General features: G+C 55.9%; 1 protein-coding gene across 3 annotated transcripts in view; it reads left to right on the plus strand.

The window, feature by feature from the left end:
* Nucleotides 1-26,020, plus strand: part of CCDC88C (coiled-coil domain containing 88C) — a 133,252-nt gene that overhangs the window by 104,446 nt on the left and 2,786 nt on the right. For 2 of the 3 annotated variants that reach the window (XM_066388239.1, XM_066388240.1), the window contains 10 exons: nt 946-1,223; nt 4,239-4,382; nt 6,314-6,500; nt 7,804-7,949; nt 10,245-10,334; nt 11,681-11,919; nt 16,750-16,938; nt 19,044-19,112; nt 21,173-21,241; nt 22,823-23,109. In XM_066388239.1, coding sequence (XP_066244336.1) covers nt 946-1,223; nt 4,239-4,382; nt 6,314-6,500; nt 7,804-7,949; nt 10,245-10,334; nt 11,681-11,919; nt 16,750-16,938; nt 19,044-19,112; nt 21,173-21,241; nt 22,823-23,109 — 1,698 coding nt within the window. Of the gene's footprint in view, nt 1-945; nt 1,224-4,238; nt 4,383-6,313; nt 6,501-7,803; nt 7,950-10,244; nt 10,335-11,680; nt 11,920-14,504; nt 14,922-16,749; nt 16,939-19,043; nt 19,113-21,172; nt 21,242-22,822; nt 23,110-26,020 lie in introns of those variants that run through there. The other variant, XM_066388241.1, reaches the window with a different exon arrangement.

Consider the following 26,020-nt stretch of genomic DNA (forward strand, 5'->3'; position numbering starts at 1 on the left):
TATCTGTTTCTCAAAGTGTGTTGATGTGTAATTAGGAATGACTTGGAAGAGAGATGCTGGGATCAACTATAAGTTTTGTTCAGTAGAGCTGAGCAGGCTTCTTGACTGTGGGACCTGTAGAGCCTTTTGAAAGCTGCGGTGGACTTTTAACCTCCACGAGGGAACCAGGGTACGAAGGGGCTCCCGGGCCATTGAGAGCATCGAGCACACGAGTGTTCTGGGCCACACAGCTCGAGATTTTGGTTTGTAGTAATGGTGAATAGATTGTGGGAAGAAGAGTTATCATGTATGATTAATTCAGCGTCTGAGAAAAATGTTTGAAAATACATGACTTATGGGTCGGGGACAAAACACAGGAAACCCTTAGGCTGAGAGGTTGGGGTTTGTTGTGTGAAAAATGAAACAGGGTATGTATTGGTTTATAGTTTTGTTTTTGTTGTTTCGATAGCGGGAAAATGCCAGCCTCAGGACAGGTGAGGGCGGGGTCCTCCCTCCTCCCTCTCTGACAGTTCTGGGTGTCGCTGGGCGGCGTACTGTGAATAGCAGGTTACATTGGTTGCTAGTGCTATTCAGGCATTCTGTAGCCTTACTGATTTTCCATTTACTTCTTTTTCTTTTTTTTTAATTGGCTTTTAAAAGTAGTCGAAGACGGTACCCGAGGAGCTTATCCTGAGAATGGACATAATTTTTCCAGAAAGGTTGCATTTGAGGAGAGGGGCACAGGACTAAATTTAGGACCACGTGACAGTCTATTATGCCACCTGCCTCTCCCCAGAGCTTCCCTGGGTTCTGGTAGAACTGTCCTGAGCCCGGCTGGGGTGTGCCTGCCCTGAGGGTCCCTGTCATTTCTGTGTCTGCACCTGCCCTGCCCGTGGCCCCTCGCTGTGTGCGGCTCCCCGGGGCCAGCACCGGGTGGGGCACCATTATCACCTCTCCCTCCGGCAGGTGGAGAACTCCACGCTGAGCTCGCAGAGCGCCTCGCTGACAGCGCAGTACACGCTGCTGCAGAGCCAGCAGGCGGCCAAGGAGAGCGAGCACGAGGCCCTGCAGAGGCAGCAGGAGCGGCTGGCGGCGGCCTACGAGGCGCTGCTGCAGGACCACGAGCACCTGAGCGCGCTGCACGAGCGGCAGTCCACCGAGTACGAGGCCCTCATCCACCAGCACAGCGGCCTGAAGACGCTGCACCGGAGCCTGGAGCTGGAGCACAAGGAGCTCGGGGACAGGTGCGTGCGGGCCCCCTGGGACCCTTGCCCGTCCTCATTCTGTCCCCCTGGGGCCCCTGCCCGTCCTCGTTCTGTCCCCCTGGGGCCCCTGCCTGTCCTCGTTCTGTCCCCTTGTGCTGCTTCTGGGCCCCCCACTTCAGCGTTGGGCACCGGAAGGTTCCCCGCGGGAAGCACAGCAGATGTCACCCTCAGCGACTAGGAGTTTGTGCAGCTGGAGACCAGGGTGCACGGGGTCCCTGAGAGGACGAGGCTGTGCTCAGGGAAACCTCGGGTCAGCACTGGGGCCCCTGAGAGGACGAGGCTGTGCTCAGGGAAACCTCGGGTCAGCACTGGGGCCCCTGAGAGGACGAGGCTGTGCTCAGGGAAACCTCGGGTCAGCACTGGGGTCCCTGAGAGGACGAGGCTGTGCTCAGGGAAACCTCGGGTCAGCACTGGGGCCCCTGAGAGGACGAGGCTGTGCTCAGGGAAACCTCGGGTCAGCACTGGGGCCCCTGAGAGGACGAGGCTGTGCTCAGGGAAACCTCGGGTCAGCACTGGGGCCCCTGAGAGGACGAGGCTGTGCTCAGGGAAACCCCGGGTCGGCACTGGGGTCCCTGAGAGGACGAGGCTGTGCTCAGGGAAACCCCGGGTCGGCACTGGGGTCCATGAGAGGACGAGGCTGTGCTCAGGGAAACCCCGGGTCGGCACTGGGGTCCCCGAGAGGACGAGGCTGTGCTCAGGGAAACCTCGGGTCAGCACTGGGGCCCCTGAGAGGACGAGGCTGTGCTCAGGGAAACCTCGGGTCAGCACTGGGGCCCCTGAGAGGACGAGGCTGTGCTCAGGGAAACCTCGGCAGCACTGAGGCCCCTGCTCCCCTGAGGGTCCCCACGCCCTCTTCTTTTTCTCTCCAAACCAGGAGCAAGGAGGGGAATTTCACCCCAGCTGCTGACGTACAGTAACATAGTGCCCTCCCTCGCTTCCTGGGCCTTTTCTTCCCTGTCAGAATCTGTGATTCCTTTATATATTTGTTCTAGTTTTTCCATTGATTGTGGGCGCGGGATAGAGAGAGAGAGAAAAAGAGGCGTCGACTTCTGGTTCCACTTGGTTGTGCCATTGATTGCTTTTCATACGTGCCCTGACCAGGGCTCAAACCGGCGACCTCGCGGGCCGAGTCAGTGCCCTCTGTGTCAAATCCCAGGGCTCCTGCCAGTGACCTCGGCCCTCTGGGATGACGCTCTGTCTGCTGTGCCACTGGCCAGAGCAAATGAGCGTCTTCTGCTCCTTGGAATTCCCGTCTCTTCCTCCTGCGCCCATCCCACAGTCACGTGACGCTTAGTGAGCACCTACTGTATGCACGGTGACAGCTGTGTCTGGACGTGGGGGGAGGGCACCCGGCTGCTAGTGACGTGGAGCAGAAAGCGCTGACACGCTCTGAAACCCGCACGGTGCCCGCCGTTCTCCAGGCATCTACAGGTCTCATCCTAAGTGTCCTGTGACACGTTACAACAATGTCACGATAGTTTTACTGTCTGTCCAGACAGGGAAGGCTTGTGTAGGTGCAAGTTGACAGGCTTGAAGGAAGAGAAGTTTGTTGTTGTTTTGCCCATAGCTCCTTGAACAGTAGAACATGCAGACCTACCAAACTACGCGGTGGTTCCTGCTGGTTAGACAGACAGCACGAGGCCCCGGTCTGGCTGCCGCGGGGCTCTAGGTTTAGAGGCGCAGGAGGCTGGAACACAGGGACGGTGGCTCCGTGTTCGTTTCGTTTGATACGTGAACTGGAGACTCACCCGTTCATCCCCCCAATACACATTTCCTGGTGTCACACCTCGTGCCGGGGGTTCGGTGGGGAGCGAGGCTCCCAGGGTCACTCTGCTGCCAGTGGTCACTGATGGTCGGACTTTGCTTGCTCAGCAAGACATTCCAACAGGGAAGCAGGAGTTGGGGACCCTGGTGGTCCGTGGCCCTCGTTTGTCAAACCTGGATGATCTTCTCCAGAATCTAGATGAGGAAGCTCACCACCCTGAAAGCCAGACAGCACCGCCACCTCCCAGCTTCCCACTTCACCACATCGGGGCAGCCTCTGCCCCGTGACTGAAGCCCACCTGCCTGGGCAGGTGTGTTTCCAAGTTTGAGTCCCCCCACAAGTCTTGGCTCCAGTCAGATGGTCCAAGAACAGCTGATGTGGGGGTAGAGGTCTGTACACAGCGGCAGGGAACCCCGGCACACTGTGGGGTCTCCGCCAGACCTTCTGTGAGGTGGGAAACTCAGGAAGGGGGTCTGGAAAGGGGTTTATGTGAGTGGGGAAGATTGAAAGATGATGAGTCAGTCACCACCTTGGACGTGGGGGAGCTCCTGAGTCGTCCCTGAACACAGAGGGTTCCAGCAGGTGGGAGGAGCAGGCTGGAGCTGGTCAGGGGCGCCTCCTCCTGCCTGCTGCCTTCCAGAGACAGCCGTGTGGTCTTCTATAAAGATGGAGACAGAATATAAAAGCCCCAGGCTGAGGGGTAGTTGTGGGGGAGGGGAAGGACTGGGCTGGGGGTGCCTTGAGGAGCGGGGTATGTGTGTGCATATTTTTGTGTGCAGAATGACCCTGGCAACTGCGTGGCACCCACCAGGCACGCCTCTGGCCATCCACACGGCCTGGCTCAGACCAGGAAGACTCATTCCCAAGCGGGAGTGGAGGGCTTACCCACTCCCCGGTGAGGGGCGATCAGCGCTGTACTTCTGTGCGCTGGAATTCAGCTGTGTGTTGTGGTTTCTTTTAGAAGGGCATGGAGTTCAGAAAATAGTCATGGTGTTCCCAGCAGGCTCACGGAGGAAGGCTGCTGAGACAGGGACTGGAAGGGACCTTGGAAACACGGGTGGCAGGAGTGGGATTCAGCTCTGAGGCTGGAGGAGACCCCAGAGCTGGCCCGGCCTGGAGCCGGCGTGGACATCTGCCCCAGCGGCTGTTCTCCCTCTTCTCTGCTGTCCAGCCCCGCCCCCGCCGTCTCCTGGGCGTCTGTCCCTAGCAGGGGTGTTTCCCTCCGACAGGCACGAGGACATGCTGAAGCATAAGGCGGAGCTGGAGCAGCTGGAGAAGGTCTTACACACGGAGCGGGAGGCGCTGCAGCAGGAGCAGAGGACGAACGCCATCGCCGCGGGCGAGAACCAGAGGCTGCGGGGAGAGCTGGACAGGTAACCGCCACCACCCCCATGCAGCAGCATCTGCCGGGATTTCATTCAGACCCACTCACTCAGCCCTCGCTGAGCTAAGGTCAAGTCCAGTGAGTTCCCTGGTGATGGTGCATTTTTACAAACCCTGTCGTGTTAACAGCAGGATGGTAATAAGGTCAAAGGGGACTCTAGCTGGTGGCTGGGATGGGAGGACTCAAGTGACATCTGGGGTGGTGCACTGGCTAAGTTTGGGTAGCCTCATCTCCCACACTTGTGATGGTGACGATTGGCACGGGCACCTTCGTCATCTGACAGTGACGACCCCACGAAGGCAGTGCGGTCGGTCCCCGCCATTCACGCAGCAGCTGTTTGTGAATTCACCCACTCTCTGACTGTGCTTGTAACCCCAGATTGGAGCGCATGGCCGTTCGTGGACGTGCCCAGAGTGTGAGGTGCCCAGAGCGTGAGGTGCCCAGAGCGTGAGGTGCGGACGTGCCCTGACGTGCACCCTGCAGCTGAGGTCGAGCGAGGCCCGTGGCGCTGGCCTCGTTTCAGCTCTCCTGCTGCAAGCGAGCTTCCGTTTCGTGGTCCATTTCGTGCTGCGGTGTCCTATTTTTGTGCTTTTTGGTGGTGACGTCCCTGTTCATAATGGCCCCCAGACGAGGGCTGCAGTGCTGTCTGGTGTCCCCCCAGTGCCAGGCCGCGATGGGCCTCACGGGGCTGTGCGTGTGGTGGGTGGGCTTCATTCAGGCACGGGCCATGGGTGCGTGTGGTGGGTGGGCTGCATTCAGGCACGGGCCATGGTGTGGTTGGCTGTGACCGTGTTAACTCAAGGCTGTTGTATGTCTTGATCGGTTGACAGAAATGTGGCCGGAGACTCACAGAACCTATGGAAACAGCTTCACTATACACTAATTCAGTGTTCCAGGTGACTTGGTAGAACATTGTACTGCAAATAACCAGAATTAACTGAGCTATTATTTAAAAAAAAAAAAAAAAAAGGTGAAACAGGCTCAGAGAGATTAAGTGACTTGTTCAAGGTCAAGGCTCCTGGTTACTGGCAGTCAGGATTGGAACCCAGGTCTTGTCTCAGCTCAGAGGTGTGACCATATGAGGCCACCCCCTTCCCACAGCCCTGTTTTAATGGGCCGGGGGGGGGGGCGCACTCAGGTGCCCCCACGGGGTGGAGTGGCAGCGACAGACCAGACTGACATGGGGACAGTGCTCCGGTTGTCAGCCGGAGACAGCATCACAGCCAGGTCATCCTCGGGCCGTGCTTTCTTCTCCAAGAAGCTAGACATCCGAATGTTGCCGGGAAACGTTACAATTTCTAAATGCTGGTAAACTAATTAAAAAAACAATACAGTGTGCCAGAGTAGACACATCTGTGTTCAAACCGAGTCCACGAGGCTCTGGTAATTTGAGCTTTCTGATATAAATCTTCCCCAGGAAACCCCAGTTGGGGGATGGTGATGATGATGATGATGATAATTATTTCAGTGGATTTACATATATCTTAGCATCTCGTATTTCATTTGTCTCACCAGGTGAGATCAGAAAGGGGCTTGATTAGAAATTAGAATTGCGGAGAAGAGCCAGGCATACATGTGGGGTTTTAGAGCAAAAATGTGCTACTTCAATGTTTTTTTTAAATGTTTGAAATAGAAGAACCCTTTCTTCCAAGTAGACACATAGGCCAAAGCCCCAACTAGACAAGACTTTAACAGTGGTGCTCTGTTGGAGGGGTGACTCAGCCTGTTCTGTCTCCCCAGCCCAAAGTGGGGGCACCCTCGTAAACCCCCCAGTGGACACAGTGAGAACCGCCAGTTTGGTTCCGCCCACTCGTTCACACACGGAAAACACGGAGGCCCAGAGAGCCTGCGGTTTTGTTTTAAGGCTGCACAGCGCTGGGCGCGCCCCTCAGCTCGTGGCCCTGTGGCCCCCTCCCCCAGGGTCAGCTTCCTGCACCAGCAGCTGCGGGGGGAGTACGAGGAGCTGCACGCCCACACCAAGGAGCTGAAGACCGCGCTCAACACCGCGCAGCTGGAGCTGGGCCGCTGGCAGGCCCGCTTCGACGAGCTGAAGGAGCAGCACCAGAGCATGGACATCTCGCTGACCAAGCTGGACAACCACTGCGAGGTGAGGCCCGCGGCCGTGTTCCCTGGGCGGCAGCTGCTGGCTGCAGTGGGTCCTCGGGGGCATCTGCTCAACCACCGCACGTGAAGGTCACAGAGAGGCCAAGAGGGAGCCACCTTCACAGAGAGGCCAAGAGGGAGCCGCAGGCGTTTGCAGGGGACAAAGGCGGTCGTGGCGGGATGTGTGAGAAAACGCCTTCTCCTGGCCTTCGTGTTCCGCAGGGTCAGGGCGGTTCGGGAGCAGCCGAGGACTGTTTCAGTTCTGTCCTGAGCGCCGGGCACTTTGCTCCCTGCTTACCCTGTCGCCTCCTTTCATTCTCACGGTGGCCTTGTGAGCTGGGGTCCCCATCCTCGTCCCTCCTGAGCAGTGGGTTGCCACCCAGTGTGTCTGAAGCCACAGCTCGAGACTCTCCCGCCTGACAGCCGCACTGATGCTACCCGAGGGCGGGGCCGGCCTGGGCCCGAAGTGCAGCCCTAGCGCCCCCCTGTGTTTGTGCATCTCTGAGCCCGAATGGCTTTGACAGGTTGCACTGGCTGGGAAAGTCCCAAGAAGAATAACACTGGGTGGCAAATGGCAACGATATGAAATCTAAATGCCAGTGTCTACAAGTAAAGTTTTTTTTTGGTTTTTTAACACAGCTGCGCCCACGCGCGTGCCTGTGTCTGTGGCTACTTTCCTGCTGGGAGGACAGAGGGGGATAGTTAGTTGCAGCAGAGACCAGCGTCCTACCTGAACAGCCTAAAACGGTTGCTTTCTCTCTCTCTGAAGAAAGTGTGCCGACCCTCTTCCGGAGCAGAGCTGTCCCCGACAGCACTGAAATGCAGGCCATCGCCTCTAATACAGAACTTTCTAGTAGCCACACTAAAAAAGTGAAAGGGGAAACAGGATTAATTTTTTTAATGATATGTTTTATGTAGTCATTACATCTAAAAGATCACAAGTAACCCCCAAAATTATTAATGAGGTATGTTACATTGTTTTTTTAACTTCATTATTAAGTCTTCAGACTCTGTTGTGTATTTTGCACGAATGGCACGTCTTAGCTCAGACTGGCTGCATTCGAAGCACACCGGCCACGTGTGGCCAGTGGCTACCAGACTGGACGGTGCGATTGCAGGGGGCTCGGCCCCCACCCCCTCGTCATTGCACATTGGTCCTTCCCGCTGGTGTCAAGATAACAAAACGACCGTCTTAGTGCATGTGGCCTTTGTTTTGTTTTGTTTTGTTTTTTCTTCTGGAAGTAGACTCCCCACGTGGCCTCCCGGGGGGCGCAGAGCGTTTGAGATACTGTCCATCTGTGTTTTAGCTGCTCTCCCGCCTCAAGGGGAACCTGGAGGAAGAAAACCATCACCTCCTGAGCCAGATCCAGCTGCTGGGCCAGCAGAACCAGCTGCTTCTCGAGCAGAACATGGAGAGCAAGGAGCAGTACCACGAGGAGCAGAAGCAGTACATGTAAGGGGGTGCCTGGCTCCCCACTCCGTGCCTACACCACAACCTTCTGGTCATGGAGCCCCAGGGGCGCTGGTGTCCCGAGGGCAGGGGACAGCTGTCTTACCAGCACATTCTTTTGTTTTCCCTGGAATGGTTCTAGATGTCTGCAGGCAGAGGTATGGCCTTCTGTTTACTTTTTAGAGACGCTGCCCACAGCCAGGAGCTTCTTAATCTGCTTTTAGAGTTGCGTTCACTTTAGAGAAAACAGACGGCGGGAAAGAGAGGGACCTGAGGCAGGAGGCCCATCAGAGGCCGAGCCCTTTCTGTCTGTGTCCGTTTCCCCCCGAATGGGCTGGAGCAGGGGGTTGTTGGCGCGCCCTGGTCGTCCTCCCTCTGCTGGGATTTACAAAGTCCAGCTTGGACGTGGGTCCTGCGAGGTGCCCAGAACCGGTAACCTGGTCGCCAGGAACTAGCAGGGTTAGTGGGGCGTGAGCAGAGCTGCGTGCACCCCAGACGGATGTGGAAGGGCTCCGTGGAGGCACAGGAGAAGGCATGGTGCTGGGGGATGGGGCTCTGTGGCTGATACAGTTGGGGTGAGGTTAGCCTCGCGGGGGGGGGGGGCGTGAAGGGAGAGCACGGTGTGGTCTGGGTGCAGGGCAGAGGCAGGAACACCAGGAGGGAAGGCTTCCGTGCCCGGCTAATGAGTCAGAGCCACTGGGAAGCGAGTGGTCAAGGAATGCTGGTCCGCTCGGCCCAGGGAGCTGCGAGAAAAGTGGTCAGGAGATTGAGCCTCGGTCCTGGAACCCTTGTGGTTTGGAAGACAAGTGATCTGAGAGGTGTCTGTGGGTCCAGGGTGGTCTCCACCTTTCCCTGCTGTGCTAATGGGACTGTCCTTCCTTGTGATCGGGAACGGCTGGCCAGCGTGGGGCAGAGGGACATAGTTGCAGTGACCACCGGACGCTCGCTGTCCCAGCCCCCAGGGGGCAGTGACACCGCTTCACTCTTCTCCTGGTGTCATCTGCTCGCCTCCAGGCGGCTCAGCGCCCATCAAAGGGGATGGTTTACACGGAGAATCGCACTGTAGCGTGGGGGGCAGAAATGACTGTCGCTCTTAGCTGGCCCTCTGTGATCCAGCTGACAGAAGTTCCCTGCAGACCGTGGGGACAGAGATTCCCTGCAGACCGTGGGGACAGAAGTTCCCTGCAGACCGTGGCAGGTGCAGACTGGCTCCCCAGGCGGTGCCCTGAGGACGGGCTCACGTTACAGGGTGTCTGCCGAGCACCGGGAAGTTGGCAGGCTCCCGAGTCGCTCCAAGCGGGTACCTTTCCCGGCCCTGGGAGGGTTGTGGGGCCTACCCTCCTTGAGTCTGTGCAGCTGGAGGGGCCGGGGAGGCAAACATGAAAGCACCCCAGCGTGAGGCACGCAGCATAGCGGGGACAGAACAGCACAGACCCGGGCGCTGGAGCAGAACCAGCCTGGCAGTCAGGCACCCAGGGGCGTCAGCAGACTGGTTTTTAACCTTGACGCTGTCTTACTCCCTGAGGGCAGACCTCTCCCCACCTCTCTAACTCCCTGAGGGCAGACCTCTCCCCACCTAACTCCCTGAGGGCAGACCTCTCCCCACCTCTCTAACTCCCTGAGGGCAGACCTCTCCCCACCTAACTCCCTGAGGGCAGACCTCTCCCCACCTAACTCCCTGAGGGCAGACCTCTCCCCACCTGTATTACTCCCTGAGGGCAGACCTCTCCCCACCTGTCTTACTCCCTGAGGGCAGACCTCTCCCCACCTCTCTAACTCCCTGAGGGCAGACCTCTCCCCACCTGTATTACTCCCTGAGGGCAGACCTCTCCCCACCTGTCTAACTCCCTGAGGGCAGACCTCTCCCCATCTGTCTCACTCCCTGAGGACAGACCTCTGCCACCGGAAAGTGGTGTTAATGGCACCTGCAGGGGCTAGTCTCGCCCAGTGTCTGACCCCGAGCTCCCAGTGTCCTGAATTGATCTGGCCGAGTGGCCTGGGGTTTCCGAGCTTATGTTTCCGGATGGTGAGGGGTTTGCTCTCCCGAGTTCACATACAGCCTGATGCTTTAGCGTGTCTCCTCAAGGTGCTAGGGCTCCTGGACCCACGTCAGACCCCTGCATTCACGTATGCTCAGCTCGGCGACTGTGATGATCACAAGCACTGTGACATCTTGAACCCCAGAAATAATGCTGGCCCCTTCTGGTCAGGTCCCAGGCTGGGACGATGAGTAAGTTCATGTGTTTTATTTAAACATATGAGTAAGTTCTTAGGTTTTTCTTTCCCCTCTGTTCACAGAGACAAATTAAACGCCTTACGGAGACATAAGGAGAAACTGGAAGAAAAAATCATGGATCAGTACAAGTTCTACGATCCTGCTCCCAAGAAGTGAGTTGATTTAAGTGCCAATAACCGAAACACGGGACAGAAGAGCTTGCCCTTTGCCGAGGAGATGGGGGAAACTAGCCGTCTAGAGCAGGGGCCAGTTTGTGTCTTCCGCTGTCCAGCAGGTCACCCGTGTGCGGGCCCGCCCCCTCACAGGTCTCTCCGTCCTCCGGGTTGTCCTGTAAGGGGCGGCCGTTTGCCGGCCGGCCACAAGCCACAAGGTGGCAGAGGTTGCGGTTTTAGAGCCGTTAGAGCAGGTGGATCAGGTTTTGTCTCCAGATTTAACAGGACAGAGAAAACCATGTTTCTGTTTTGGATCAGACCCCCAGACCGGCACCCCTGATCTTCAAACACAGGAACCTTCCCTGAATGCCTCTGGATTCCCTGGACCCCAGGGTGGCTTCATAAGCACGTCCCCTTCTCCAGGGAGCAGCGGCCTCGGTGGTGGGCTGGCTGGGTCCCCACACGGCCAGCCTCCATCCAGCAGGGCTTCCTTCCCCCGGTGCCGGGCCTGAGCCCCAGGAACTGGCCCTTCACGGTGTCCTGTCCCGGCCCAGCTTTGCAGTCGGTCACCAGGCATCCTGCAAGGCCGCTCTGTTGAAATCACAAAACCATAGAAGTTCAGAGCCTCCGCCTGAACTTTCTGTGGACAGAGAAGTGGAGGCCCAGATGGGGAAGTGGTTTGTGTGAGCACAAGGCCGTTTAGTGGCCGAGCCAGGACTAGAACCCAGGTGTGGTTCTTGTTAGGTTAGAGCACCCCCATTTCCAGTTAGCCAAACTGTATTACTTACTCTTTAAATTAACCGCTTTCGATCCAGACAGCCCACTCTTCGTGCCCTCTTCCCCTGCCCCCAGACTTTTCAGTGCCAGGACTGGTCGGGGGATGCCGGCGTATTTCACTTAGTGCTAACTCCAGCAGAATGTGAGCAGGTCCCGGACTCTTCCTGAAAATGGCTTTTTGATGGGAAAATTGCCAACAAACATATGTAGATTAGATGAGCACAGCAATACTTCCTATATTTCACACAGATCCCCAAGAGTGCTGAGAGCTGTATTTAAGGGTCTGTTTCCCTGAGAGCTGTATTTAAGGGGCTAGTGTGCGTTTCTGCCCCGTGGACGTTTCTACCGTCCCTGGGTCTGTGCAAATTAACGGCGAGTCATGGTTCACCTCCCGAGCCCACCAGTACGATGATCATGGTGGAGGTGAAGGGCGCCATCATTCTGAACCTCAAGTTAATGGCCACCTTCCCAGGCTAGCGGTAAACATCCCAGCTCACATCCGGGCCCCCAGTGACCTGCTGGAGGGCCAGGGAGAGCCGGCTGCATCCTAAAAATCAACCTCTAACTAGGAAAAACCACTGGATTGGAGCCAAAGCCTTAGTCAAATTCATCAAACCAAAGAAAGAGAGTTCCAGAGAACGACTGAAGTCAACCACAGACACCCCTCCGTGGCCACCGGAGTCCTCAGACCCGGCCTCGCCCACTGCTGCCCAGCCTCTCAGATCGCAGCCAGAGCCCCCTGAGGCCACCCCGTTGGGCTCCAACTGCGTAGAAGAACGAGACGCCCACAACGGGCCCGTGGGGAAAGGTAGGCGGGGCAGCCCCGGCTGCTGGCAGGGGGTGGAGGAAGGAAGGGCAGGGTGTCAGGGCTCCCTCAGCACAGGGCAGAGCCGCCGAGATGCCTGGGGGTGTGCGCACGCGTGTGTAGGACCTGAGAGCGTGTGCTCCATGCACACACATCTGCCTCTTTAGGTATGTTAACAACCAAGTAGAAAATGTCACCCGCGTCAGTGTTGTGACAGTTTTGTCCCATAACAGTTTAGTTGCTTTGGCCTAAGAAGCATCACTCATCACATAGACTGTGGTAGGGACTCGATTATCCAAAGCTGACGTCCTCACAGGCACCACGGGGACAAGCTCAAGAGTGTATGTGTTGGGATTTCCTTCTGTCAGCGGGCTAGACTAAGACATTTTGGTAGGGAGATTCCCAGTGCATTTGACACGGAGTGGACAGATGCAAGTTCTTCAGCAAGTCCTTGTGTGGCTCTGACCTCTTAATTGCTTTGAAAAGCAGGTCTGGATTTTTCCTCCAACCTGATCTAGCCTTGGGGTGAAGTTCACCTTGTCACTCCGGGCTGACATTTGGAGTTTTCCAGAGGTTCTGAAATGGATTTCTCATTGCCTGTGCTGCATTTCATCGACTCTAAGGGGCTCTCGGTCACGAGCTGCACAATTATTGTGCACCCCTAAGAAGGAAACGAATTGGTTGTGGAGGTGACAATTTTGTCAGAATTGCCCCCTAGCCCACACTGACTGAGACACACTCAAAGCTGCATGCTGATCTCAGAGATGTTAAAGTTCGGGGGACGGGGAGGGGAAATGTGCCTCCTGCAGTCGATGAAACGGTGTAAGCCGTTGCCTTAAATGTGGTCAAATTTTCAAACATACTTTTAAGTATCAATTTTACAGATGATTTATCTATAAACCTGCCAAACCTGCATTCTTGAGAAAGCTAAATTTTATGAAGGACATCAGGATTTTCTGAAGATCAGGCCCGTGCCTAAGAGTCCTGCGCTGTCAGGGGCTGATGTCACAGCACTGGGGGCCGGTGACAAGCAGCCTTGTGAGTGTGATGTGCACAAGCCTTTCTGGGGGACAGTCACCACCTCAGGTCCTGGCTTGTCACTTGAAATGCAAAAACGAAGTGTGTACACGCATACATGCGCATTGTTAGGGCACTAATGTTCACGCCCAGTCTTCCCAGGAGGCGACGGGTGAAATGCTCACGTGCAGGTGACGGATAGTGAAGCTGAAGTTGCCTGACACTTGCTTCCTCTAGTCTAGAGGGGCTCTGCTGCCTCAGGCTTGCACACTGCCTCTTTGTTTTTTGACACGTATCACCTGAACTTACGTTACTGTCTGAGTTGACCTGATGGACCATAATCGGCCTAATTGAGTTAGGAAAACTTTCAAAGAAAAAGAAAAGAAAAAGCTTGACTGGTCCCCACTTGTGCTGATCCATCAATGAGCAGGTCAGTGATAAACATGGGGAACAGCAGCCGTGTGAAGGGATGCTCTTCCCGGGCCCAGCACCCTTTTAGCTGATCGACCTGCTGTATCTCCTTTCATCCTAACTGCTGTGTGGTGTAGGCATGGTTACTATTCTCTTTTCGGAGCTGAGGAAGTGAGGCTTGACAGGGAGTAAGGGTTAGAGCTGGGATGAGAACACAGATCGGACAGATCACGGAGCCTGGGCTCTTCGCCCCTGTGAGCACTGCCTGCAGTCGCAGCAGCTGCTCTGGTCCCCAACCACGCCAAAAAAAAAAAACTAGGGCGCCAGCATGGACTAGTTGGTTCCTTATCCCGAGGCGTGAGCTCTGGCCACCAGGTGGTGCTGTAGAGAAAGAAAGAATGGAGGCTCCACTATCCACGTGAACCCTAAATCAGAAATTGGGTTAATGTCTGACATGTTCAGAAAGTTAGACCAAACTGCTCTGAGAAGACTATAATTTAAAGGTCATAAAGTGTCAGTTTGGAGCAGAGGATGCGTAGGGATCTAAAAGGGAATAATAAATTCTTGATGTCGAGGATGTTTTTTGGTATCAAAAAGAGAAATGTTTTTATTATTTTCCAACTCATCCTGCCAAAAGAGGTTATTCTAGATGTGCCAGAAATATTCGTGAGTCGTCCAGATAGATTGTTCTATTACAGCAGGCCAGAGACATATCATTAGGTGTTTCCCAAGGTCTTTGGACGTTAGTAGGAGCCGTGTGTGAGCCAAGTTGTCCGGGAGCCTGTCATTAAAATGGATGAGTAAGAAAAGCCGGGTCTTAAATTAATAAACCATCTCATTTAATAATTTAACACACTGAAATTGAAGAACAGTCTTGACACATGGGCTCCGTGAGCTATGGAATTCTTGTGTGCCGAATAAGTATCGGCACAAAGATGCCACGGCGTTAATTGAATTGAATCGGCGCGTCAGTGATTCACCGAGTCCTGATTCTGGTTGTGTCGTGGGTGTTTCTGTCTCGCCTGAGCTGGGCAGGACTCGGATTTCCCCAGGACGTTTAGCTAATGTAGCATCATTGGTTATTTCATTTCATTTATTTGCTGTTTTATTTTTTTTTTCCCCCTTTCCTCTCTTGGGTTATCCGGGGGATAACAATTTAGCGACCCAGCGCAAAAAGAGTCCCTTTTTGAGAAGCAAAAGCCAGGACAAGGACAAGTCTCCGACGGCCCACCCAGCTTTCTCTAAACGCCTCCGGTTCTGGTCTTCCTCTGACGTCCCGTCCTCTCCTAACAAGCCCCTCCCTTTCTCAGACCTTGGAGACTTCTAATCCTCTCCCTTTATCAGTGTCTTCATCACATGCCCTCCTTCATTTCTGAAACTCAAACAAACAAAAATAACAGTACCTAAAGGCCAGATGACCCATAGTGGACCCCTCCTCCTGACCCCAATTCCAAGCCAAGCTTAAAAAAGTAGCCAGCGTGGATTCTGATTTCAAAAGAGAAGAAGAGTTGTCACACCCTCTGGACCGTACTCCAGCGCAGCACGGTCTCAGGGGAGCCTCGGGACATCCGCGCACAGGTCCCCGGGCCAGGAGGTCCGTGCTGAGTAAGTCCGCTGGCCGGCCATGTGTCGCCCCCTCGCGCGCACCTGCGGCTTACGTCCTGCCCGTGTGTAACGCAGAGCTGGTCAGTTGTCGCTATGCTTCCTAAAATGTACGGCCTCTGTCGAGTCAGATCTTTTTTTTTTTTTAAGACTTATTTTAAGCCGCTGAATTTAAAAATGTTGCCCCCCCCCCTTTCCTTGTCAGAGCACAGAATTGTTGGCTTTTGCGGATCAGGCCATTTGTAGGGAAGGACTTATGGCTCCATTCCAGTGTGCTGCATTAATTGGATCGAGGCTGCTGAGCTGGGGTTCGGCCCAGAGACAAGTTTTGGGGCTGTGCCGAGGTTCTCCGGCATCTGGGCTGCTGGTGTCGGAGCAGCGGAGCACGGGCCCTCAGCACACAGCTCACGGCCCGGGCGGGGGGTGCTGGTCCGTAGAGGCCTTTAGCTACTGCACTGTCGTCTGCCTTCAGCCATCCCTGTGCCATCTCCATGGCGTCCGCCCTGTGTCTGTCACCTGTGCATGCTTGCCCTTGACTCACCGTCTCCACTGACATTTATTTTGAAAGGAAAAAATAATAATCATTATCAGCACTGTCCATGGAAAACCAGTCTCACCCTAAAAATAAGGTCACCATAAAAATAAACACCTAACGTTGAGCATGCTCAAGTCAGTTGATGGGGCCCCGGTCCCGTCTCACACACCCGCTTCCGGACCCCCGGCTGCCGCGGCTGGGCCTCTGGCCTCTGCGCCCAGGTGTGCTGACGGGGGACAGGCATGCTTTCGGGGGACGGCTGTCTGTCTCCCTGCCGCCCCCGCTGCTCCTCACCCTCCCTTCTCCCAGTGGACACCTGTCCGAGTCGTCCCACCACACTTGACACTTGCTTCTCATCAAGGTTATTTTTCCAAATCCAAATTTTCCCTTGATTTCAAGTCGTAAGATTTGAGTGCTTAAACCTTCACAGTGGTGGGGAGGGGGTTGGGGGCTCCGGTCCCTGAAAAGTGTGGAAAGGGGCCAGGGTCTCGACGGTGGGCTGCCTGGAGCGGGAGGTGGTGACAAACACGGCGTCCTACGCTGCCGGCAGCTCCTGCGCCGTCATTTCTAGCTTGTATTTGGAGCGCCCCTCCCCTTTCCTACTATGTGGTAGTTGAAGGCTATTTTGGGGGTTTTTCTTTTTTATATCGGGTCTTTTTTTTTTTTTAACTTTGACAAGAGTTTATGTTCACATTAGGAAATTCAGAGGTTGCCATAAAGCTGAGAATCCAGAGTAAAAGTCATTCTCACAGTAATGTCACCGTGCAGAGAGTAAGATGTCTTAAAAAACAGGTTGTTGTTAGGGTGGCAGTTAACTTCCTGGGGTCACAAGGGAGTCCAGTTGGCGGGGTGTACATCCTAGACCCTGAGGGCCTTTGGCTCCAGGTCTGCAGGGGTCCTGAGCAGACATCTGCCGTGGTCTTTTTGTATCAGGGATGTGTCACTCAGGGCCGTGGAGAAGGTGTGCCGTGTAGTACTGTGTTGGACTTTTACCAACATTCTGTTGAGACTCTTGAGTTGGACCCTGGTTTCCTTCCAGCTGTCCAGGGCTCGCACTGTGATCTGTGTCAAGCCAGGGCCGGCCTCCCGCAGTCCGGGCCTCCCGTCCCCACCGCAGCCCGGGACGCGCAGCCCGGGGGCCGCGCAGCCCAGCTCTTGTCCGTGTGGTCTCTGTGCCCTGCTGCCTCTGCTTCTAGGCCTCGGTGTGGCAGCCCCACCCTGGCAGGGGATTTTGCAGCCCCGTTTCTCAATGTCCTTCTCTGCCCCAGGCCCTGGGGACCGAAAACCAAAGCGAGGGTCCCCGCCCGGGGGCAGCCTTGACCACACGGATGCCTCCGCTGACCCGGCCACGAATCTCTGGCCATCAGAGCTGGGCTCCCGGACCTGTTCCTCCTCGGCCATCTCCACCACCCCTTGCAGCTCCACCCCCATCTCCCGGCACCCAGGCCGCACCAAAGGTGAGTCATCGGCTCTGTCCCGGGGGCCCCGGCTCTCAGGCAGGAGGGTCCCCCAGCTGAGAGGGGGTGAGCAGAGTGGTCAGGCTGGGGCAGCACCCAGACCTCAGCTCTGCCTGCAGCTGAGAGTGACCTGGGGCAGGTGGCCTCACCTTCTGGAGCCTGGCCCTCCCTTAGCTGCTGATGGCAGAGCCCTCGACCCCACCACCCTGCTCAGGGCTTGGTGGCAGCAGGTAGCTCCAGAACGGATGTGAGCCCAAGTTTGGGCTAAAATCAGGCAACGTTTCTTCTCCAGAGAGGAGACTTGACAGGGTCTCCAAGCTGGAAGTCGGTGGTAGAGTGGAGGCAGGCATCCTAACCTGGGAAACAAGGGGCTCAGGGAAGGATTTACAGGCCGAATGTCCCCTGGGAGACCCGTAGCCATGCGTGTTTGAAATGAAAATCAGGAGGAGTTCCCAGCAAAACTGTTGAGTCAGACCTTGCCAGGCGAAGCCCACGAAAGCTCGGGCCCAGACACCTCAGGCAGGCCTGCCGCAGCCGAGACCAAAGCCAGTGTGAGAGGCAACAAGGCCACCGTCATTCAGCACAGAGACAAAAACTTGAACATGCCCGTCATTAACAGCAGAGGAAATGAGTTTACCCATCAAACAAGAACAGGGTGCTGTAGAGAGGAGTAGTCGGGGGAAAGCACTTGGAAATTGCACATATGCAAACAGAAAGGAGAAAATAAAGCCTTAGAACTAAAAAGACATTCCGTTTATAACTTAGAGATGAAGATATCGGAAGAAAGCTGTGAGTCATGAGTGCCTCTCGGAGTTAGAAATTGAAGAGTACAAGAGGGATTAGTATTTTTCATAATAACATCACCCACTGGACTGTTGAAACCATGGCTTGCATAACCTTGGTGTGACAAGCAAGGACAGACAGGGTCCCTTCTGTCAAGGCATGCCTGGGTCCCTGCTGTCACCGCATGCCTGGGTCAGCTTCAGTGCCTGGTCCCTGTTGTTCCCCAATCAGAAACTCCCCGGGAGAAGGTGAGCTGGGTGAGCCCAGGGCGGCCAGGCAGCCCTTCTCTGCCCCTGGCCGGACACTGAAAACAGTCACTTACTGTTGGATGTCAAGAGACTTGTGCCACGGGCCAGCTGGAGCGGACGTGCTCGGGTGTCCGTGGTCGGTAGCTAGCAGTCTGCTCTAGGCTCCCAGGCTCTGGGGTGCAGAAGCCCTGCCTGGTCGCAAGCAGGAGCTGGGGACACCGTCTCCCCTCAGACCCCCAGCGGCCTGTGTGGCTCAAGGCCTGGCCCTTCAGGCTAACTTACGGGCTGTCTCGGCCTGGATGCCACCGTGGGCCAGAGCCCAGGCCTGTCCACGTGCCTGCAGAGTCTGCATGAGGGCCTGTCACACTGCAGACCCAGCCCTGCCCACCACGACCCCCTTGGCAGCCCAGTTCCCCTGCTCAGGTGGGCATATAACTGCAAAACGGAAACCCTGTTGTCATTTTGGAGGCGACCCAGGGTCTGCTGTCAGAAGCTAGCAGGTTTGAGGCACGGCATTTTAGTCCTTCTCGGGGAAAGCAGGTGACTGGTGGCCCATAGATTCCACACTGTTTCTGGTTCGGAGCTGCTGGTGCGAAGTTCAGTCTCTGAATCCGCGTCCTCTCTCGGGCGATGGCTTCTTCCCTTCTCGTTCCTGCAGCCAGGTGGTGAGAGCGAGGCCCCTAGACGGGAACTGCTTCTGCGGCCCTCTGCTTTCAGGGAGCCGGCCTGCGAGGTCGGGAGGGACTCTCAGGGTGCTAGGGGTCAGCTCCTTTTGCTGCGTTGTCCTTGGGCCAGAACTCTGCTTTCATGTGTAGTCCCTGTCATTGCATAGGCAGAAGCGTGATTTCAAGTCAAAGCAAATAGGAGTGTGAGGCCACCTCAGCAGGAGAAATGGAGGAAAAGATAGCATAGGCAGGTCCTAAGGGCACGATTCACAGGTCCCTCCCTCTCCCCAGGAGCTGGACACAGCCGCACTCAGGTGCCGGGTGGGGCAGCGGCGGCTGTCTGGCACCAAGCCCAGGCTTCCCCGTGGACGGACCGGGCCCTGGCTCATCAGCCTTATTTTCTCCGTAGGCTGTAACTCAGAGGACAGCCTCTGTGAGCCGTCCCTGGAGCTCGAGTTTGCCAGCCACAGGCAGCACGGTGAGTGGTCAGTGCACTGTGCCCTTCAGCCTGGGCTCTCAGACTTGTTTTCCTCAGTGGTTACTTTTCCTTCGAGCCAACTTCTGTGACAAAGTCCAACACACAAAATAGGAGAAGTGGGAATGGGGGACCCACAACAGCTCCTCAACATTTCTTCCCTGCCCTCCCTAGGGCCTGAGCATGCAGCTTCTGCTTACATACCCCCATTGATGGGGAAGTCACTACCTGTCAAGTGTCCTGCTTCAGGAGGCTCTGACTCCCTCCCCTTGCTTTTGGGAGGTTCTGGTGACTCATGCAGGGAGCTTGGATTGCAGGAGGGTCTTCCTGTCCTCACATGGCATTGAGTTGCCCAGAGCAACTGAGATGAAGTTGTAAATTTCATCTTAGAAATGGTTAGAAGCACTTGCCATCTGATTTAGGCATATTGTAAATTTCTGCCGAAGGGAAGCAGTGAATTATACCAGCCTTCTCAAAAATTAAAGGTCACTTTGAATTTTTATGATTTCTGAAAAACAAATCCTAGAAGGGAAGCAAATTAATTCTCTTTTTTTAAAAAAAAGAAAAGAAAAGAAAACTCAGTGTTTACATTGGATTCAGTTTCTGAAGTGATGAACGATGTGGGAGCAAGCTTCACCCCCTCCCGTCATCACCTAGGAAGTTTTAATGATGTTGACATTGACTCACACAACATACGAGTGAAGTCAGGCTCTGAGGTGAAACAGGTTGACCCCATGGAGCCCTTTCATCTTTGCCCTGGGCCGGGGGGGGGGGGGACACGACAGAGGGTTCCACTGCCTTTCTCGGTAAGTCTCCGAATAGTCAGATTTCTGCTTAATCGGCTGGTGGAAAGGATTTTCTTCCTAAGTGTTCTGATTCCTGGAGCGTCTCTTATCAAGAAAGGAAGGGCAGAGTATCCCAGCTGCCTTCTAGTGGTACTTCCCATAGGGGACTCTGAGAAGCTGCTTCTACGCTCTTAACCAAACCAGGTATTTTTTGGCTCACCCCCAAACCGCGTTTGTGAACCGGTTTTCCCCAGATGCCTGCTGTTTGCGGCGTGCACCGGCACTTGGGGACTGGGCGCCCTGTCGACCCGGTTGGTCCAGAGCAGGCTTGGCTCGGTGGGGTGGGAAGCAGAGCCTCTGAGCGGGTCCCTAGTTCTCGGCGCAGTCCACTCCACACCAGCTGTGTGCGGGGGAGGGGGGGTGACGGAAACGCGGCCCCTGTCCCCCGGCTGTTGTGCCGCAGGACCAACACTGATGACGGGGGCAGGACTGGAAGGGACAGCCTGCCCTTGGCCGGGGCAGTGCCGCCCTCGGACCCGAAGGCTGCTGTGGACGCACAGGCAGGCACGCGCCACCACCAGGCAGGTTGGTGCCCCTCACGTCACTGTGACGGTTGAATTTTTCCCTTCGGGGCAGATGTAAATTAGAGGCAACGAGAAGGAACAGGACAGCAAACAGCTGAGGAAAGTGAGCACTTTCTTTCCTCCTGAGGGTCCCAGCACCCGCTGCCACGGACCCCCGCGGGGAAGCTGCCTGCGCACGGCACACACTTCTTTGTACACGCGTGGTGTGCACACACAGCCGTGCCCTGACTCTCACCCTCACCAGGGTGCCCTGTCCTGGTCTAAGCAGGGTGCTTCCACGTGTGTTCCAGAAAGCTCCATGCAGTGATAAGTGATAAGGGGGGGAGTCTCCTTGTACCCTCCAACTCTTGGCGTGCTCAGAGCAGCACTTTTTTCCTTCTTTTTGTCTATACGGGAGCCCTACGTGATATTTCTTTTGTTAACAGAGCTGAAGCCACACTTTAGACCTCACAAGAACAGGACAGGTTGTCATTCTGGATAGCCTCCTGTGCGCTGTGCCCACCGCCCAGGGGGAGCTGGACCCCTCCCAGGAGGACTGAGAGAATCCCAGAGCCGTGCCTTCTGAGGGCGGTCGCCTGAACGTTGGCACGGAGCTCCTCTGTCCCGTGACTGTTTCCCGATGAGGTGCTTTAGTCTGGGGTGCACTGTACTTGGTCAGGGGCCCCCGAGGCTAAGGGTTGCCGTTTCCTTCCAGGGTCCCGGCCAGGCAGTCTGGAGAGCAGTCGGAACGCGTCCAGCGGCAGCTCGCCTCTCAACCTGAAGGGTGAGTCGGCCTCTCCTTGCGTGCACTTTCCAGGACTGGGCTCTGGGCTTGTATTATCTGGGTAATTAAAAGAATACGGCCCTGGCCAGTGGCTCAATGGATAGAGCATTAGCCTGGCATATGGATGTCCTGGGTGTGATTCCTGGTTAGGGCACCCAGGAGCAGCACCCATCTGCTTCTCCCCCTCCCCCCCCATCTCTCCCTCTTTGCCACTTACAGCCAGTGACTCGGTTGGTTTGAGTGTGATCTCGGGCGGCACTGAGGATAGCTCTGTTGGAGTGCATCGGCCTCAGGCGCTAATTCAGGGGTCCCCAAACTTTTTACACAGGGGCCAGTTCACTGTCCCTCAGACGTTGGAGGGCCAGACTATAAAAAAAACTATGAACAAATCCCTATGCACACTGCACATATCTTATTTTAAAGTAAAAAAACAAAACGGGAACAAATACAATATCTAAATTAAAGAACAAGTAAATTTAAATCAACATACTGACCAGTATTTTTTTATTTTATTTTATTTATTCATTTTTAGAGAGGAGAGAGAGGGAGAGAGAGGAGAGAGAAACAGAGAGAGAAAAGGGGGGAGGAGCTGGAAGCACCAACTCCCATATGTGCCTTGACCAGGCAAGCCCAGGGCCTCGAACTGGCGACCTCAGCATTTCCAGGTCGATGCTTTATCCACTGCGCCACCACAGGTCAGGCCTGACCAGTATTTCAATGGGAACTATGGACCTGCTTTTGGCTAATGAGATGGTCAATGTGCTCCTCTCACTGACCACCAATGAAAGAGGTGCCCCTTCCGGAAGTGCGAAGGGGGCCGCATGCAGCCCACGGGCTGTAGTTTGGGGACCCCTGCACTAATTCAAGCATTGGCCCCAGACAGCGTTGCAGGGTGGATCCCAGTGAGGGTGCATGCAGGAGTCTGCCTCATTGTCTCCCCTCCTCTCAGTTCCCCAAAATACATTTAACAAGGTTCTTGAAAGCAATATGCATTTATAGCCATGAGGCCACATCCTGCAGTTTCGAGCCCAGGCCTGGGAGATTTAACAGGTTGGGGTTTGAATTCCCTCTCCTCCACCAACCAGCCCTGGGCACCTGGGCGAGGCCCCTCACCCTCTGAATCCGAGTCACTTCATCTTCAAAGTGGGGATAGTGCCCCGAGTTGTGATAGTGGTCAGAGGGCACACTGGCTGACTTGGATTCCTTTAAAATGTTTAAAGTTTGTTTTACGGTGCAGAACACGGTCTGTCTTTGCAGGTGTTTCCTGTGCATTTGGAAGGAATGTGCAGCCCCACGAGCTAACAAGTGTGGTCCCTTACAGCTATTAATAATTCACCCTTTCACAGAAGCCTTCCGCTTTCATCTCAAGTTATTTTGTTTTTAAATGCCAGTGTGAAATTCTAAAGAACTCCAGAATGTCCTTGTCACCCAAAATGCCAGTCTGGAAGAAATGTGCTCTGGGTTCTTGGGCGGGCGGGCTGTTTTCAGTGAGCGGAGGCAGCTCCCAGCCCACTGGGGGCCGGTGAGAGAGGGTGGGAGACTGATGTCTGTCCCTCTGTGTCACCTCCCCCCGACACCCAGGTTCCTCTGACCAGCTCCACGGCAGGTCCGAGAGCTTCAGCAGCGAAGACCTGATCCCCTGCAGGGACACGGCCACTCTGCCCAGGGAGGCCAGCACCCCGGGACGTCCTGCCTTCAGCCGCCATGAGCACCTGCCGCCCCAGAACGGGCCTCTCCCCCCGGAGGGCGTCCAGAAGCGCGGCGCGGCCCAGCCCCACGCCGGCGTGCGGCCCTGCGCGTCCCCGAGCAGCGAGATGGTCACCCTGGAGGAGTTCCTGGAGGAGAGCAACCGGGTCTCCCCCACACCCGTGAGTGGCCCTCGCGGGGACCAGGGCCGTAGGCGGAGACGTTGACAGCACAGTTACAGGGAGCGATGGGGCCGGGGAGGTGCAGCCGGGGCGCAGAGCTGGCTTGGATGGGGGCACGTGACCACTAGCCAGCCGTGTGCTGGCCGCCGGCCCAGACCTCAGAGTCTTTCCTCCACCTGGGGAGCGAGCGGGCGGAAATGTGTTGCCAACATGGAGGGCAGGGATGGCGTGCGTCCACCACACGGGGCTTCTCTGAAGATGGGGCCGGCATGCACTTGCAGGGTTAGGGCCTCAGCCGGGGGTTGGGGCAGAGCTCTGAGCACCGCTGACTCGGAGCCCTCACCAGCAGAGGGGGGCAGGTTCTGTTCTGTTCTGTAAAGGGCCAGATCATACACGTAGGCCACGCCGTCTCTGCTGCACCGTCACCCGTGCTGTTTGGGCAGGAAGCGGACTTGGGCCGTCTGTCGGTGCACGGGCACAGCTGTGCTCTGGTAGCACTTTACTTAGGGACACGGACCTTTGAATTTTTTATAGACTTTTCACAGAAGACGTTTTTTTTTTTTTTTTTTTTTTGTATTTTTCTGAAACTGGAAATGGGGAGAGACAGTCAGACAGACTCCCGCATGTGCCCGACCGGGATCCACCCGGCACGCCCACCAGGGGCGACGCTCTGCCCACCAGGGGGCGATGCTCTGTCCCTCCGGGGCATCACTCTGTCGCTACCAGAGCCACTCTAGCGCCTGGGGCAGAGGCCAAGGAGCCATCCCCAGTGCCCGGGCCATCTTTGCTGCGGGAGGGGAAGAGAAAGACAGAGGAAGGAGAGAGGGAGGGTTGGAGAAGCAAATGGGCGCTTCTCCTGTGTGCCCTGGCCGGGAATCGAACCCGGGACTTCTGCACGCCAGGCCGATGCTCTACCACTGAGCCAACCGGCCAGGGCCCAGAAGACGTTTTTTAAGAAAATTTTTTCGATCATTTTAAAATGTAAAAAACTATCCTCAGCTCACGGACCACACAAAAACGTGCCGCCAGCGGGGGCTGGCCTGCTGCGCTCGTTCACGGAGCTCCGCTCGGCAGCTCTGACCTCCAGACATCAGTGTCAGGAAACAGCCACCCTTCCGGGTCTCCGTGTGGCTTTTCTGAAGCCGCTTAGTCAATTCTGTGATGTGCAGTCATGGGGCCCAGTGGCACAGAGAACACAGTGTTTGTTCAGTAGATATTTACTGAGCATGTACTGTGTGTTAGGCGGCATGTGTAACGTGTGTTAGCAAAAACAAACAAAAAATAGCCAGCTAGTTCTTATCACATACTTGCCAGATGCCTAGTCCTGTGGTTGACCCTGAAAGGAAATACAAAACATAATAAAACTATGTGCCAGGAGCTGGAGGAAGACAAAAGCCCTGTCCTCAAGCAGTTTGCGGTCTGAGGTCATGGTTCTCAAACTCCAGCGTGGATCACACTACCCTGGGCTGGCCTGGGCACAGGCTGCACCCCGCGTTTCCAACTCGGGGGTCTGAGCTGGGACTCCCGGGAATTTGCATTATTACCAAGTTCCCAGACGATGCATTGTCCTTTGTCAGCTTCAACGAGACCAAAACAGTTTTTGGAATAGGTTTTGGAAGCGGATGCCCGGTGCCTGAGAGCCGCCCCCACTAACCTGAGTAGGCCCGGAGAAGTCGGAGTCACGCAGTGCCCCCGCCCATGCCTCCACTCCCCAAGTGTTGATGACGGTGGGAGGGGCTGTCACACGATGGGCTCCCGGGTGGCCAGAGAGGGTGGACTCATGAAGATGAGTGTCAGAGATTTAGAAACATGCAGAGAGAAACCAGGTGGGTGAGGAAAACAGCTGCAGAGCCAAACAGCTGTGAGTTCAAATCCCCGATCTCCCATTTTCTAAATGTGGGGCCTGCTTAACTTCTATAACCCTGTTGCCTTACCTGTTAAGAGGTTGTTTTAATACAACCTCGCAAGATTACGTTGAGAACTGAGTGAGTTTTGGCAGGGGTGTTTGTGTTTGGTTTGTTCTTTTGCATAATTGCACCTGTGGTTTCTATCGCAGTACCTGGCGCAGGCGAAGCAGGTGGGAAATGGTGTTTGTTGATGTTGATGACCACGGGTCTTACTGCACAAACACCCAGGACATGTGGCTCCTAACTAGCATGAAAATGGCAGACGGTGTCTGTCAAGTGGAGTGTCCAGATGTCTTTATGGGCCAGGAGGTTCAGGCCAGTGCAGATGGCTCCTGAGCCTTGACCTGTCCTGCAGACTGACGCTCCAGCACAGGCTTAGCTGGCCGGGGCCTGACTCCATCCACTCGTGACCTCTGACTCTCATCTTCCCCATGAACTCACACTGTCCTCTTCTTACCGTGTCCGTGCACCTCCCTCGGCAGACACCTCTGCTGGGCTCCCTCAGGCTGGGAGGTGCTGGCAGAAGGCTGCAGTCACCGGAGCAGGGTCAGACCTCGGCCTCCGGTGGCTCTGCCGCCCCCACCTGGTGGGAAAGGACGCTGGCCAGAGGAAGCCCACCTCCAGCACAGCCACTTGGCTGGGCGTAGCAGCTTGAAGGGGTCAGGGGCAGGGTGGCCATCCCCTGTGCGGCCTTGAGGTCCTGGGTGGTCTGCATTTCTCATTCCTGCATCCTTTCTCAGCCCAAGGGAAAGCTAGAATGGCAGCAGGGGCTCTGAAACCGGCTGGCTGGCTTTGCAGGAGCCAGCCTCGCCTCGCTCCCCGTGGTCCGAGATCAAGCCCCTGTGAGGTGTCTGAGCACTGTGGCCTGAGCAGGAGCGGAGGTCCGGTCCAGCCCGCGGGCACCGTGGCCTGAGCAGGAGCGGAGGTCCGGTCCAGCCCGCGGGCACTGTGGCCTGAGGAGGAGCGGAGGTCCGGTCCAGCCCGCGGGCACCGTGGCCTGAGCA

The sequence above is a fragment of the Saccopteryx leptura genome, chromosome 6, assembly GCF_036850995.1.
Source record: "Saccopteryx leptura isolate mSacLep1 chromosome 6, mSacLep1_pri_phased_curated, whole genome shotgun sequence".
Classification (NCBI taxonomy): domain Eukaryota; kingdom Metazoa; phylum Chordata; class Mammalia; order Chiroptera; family Emballonuridae; genus Saccopteryx; species Saccopteryx leptura.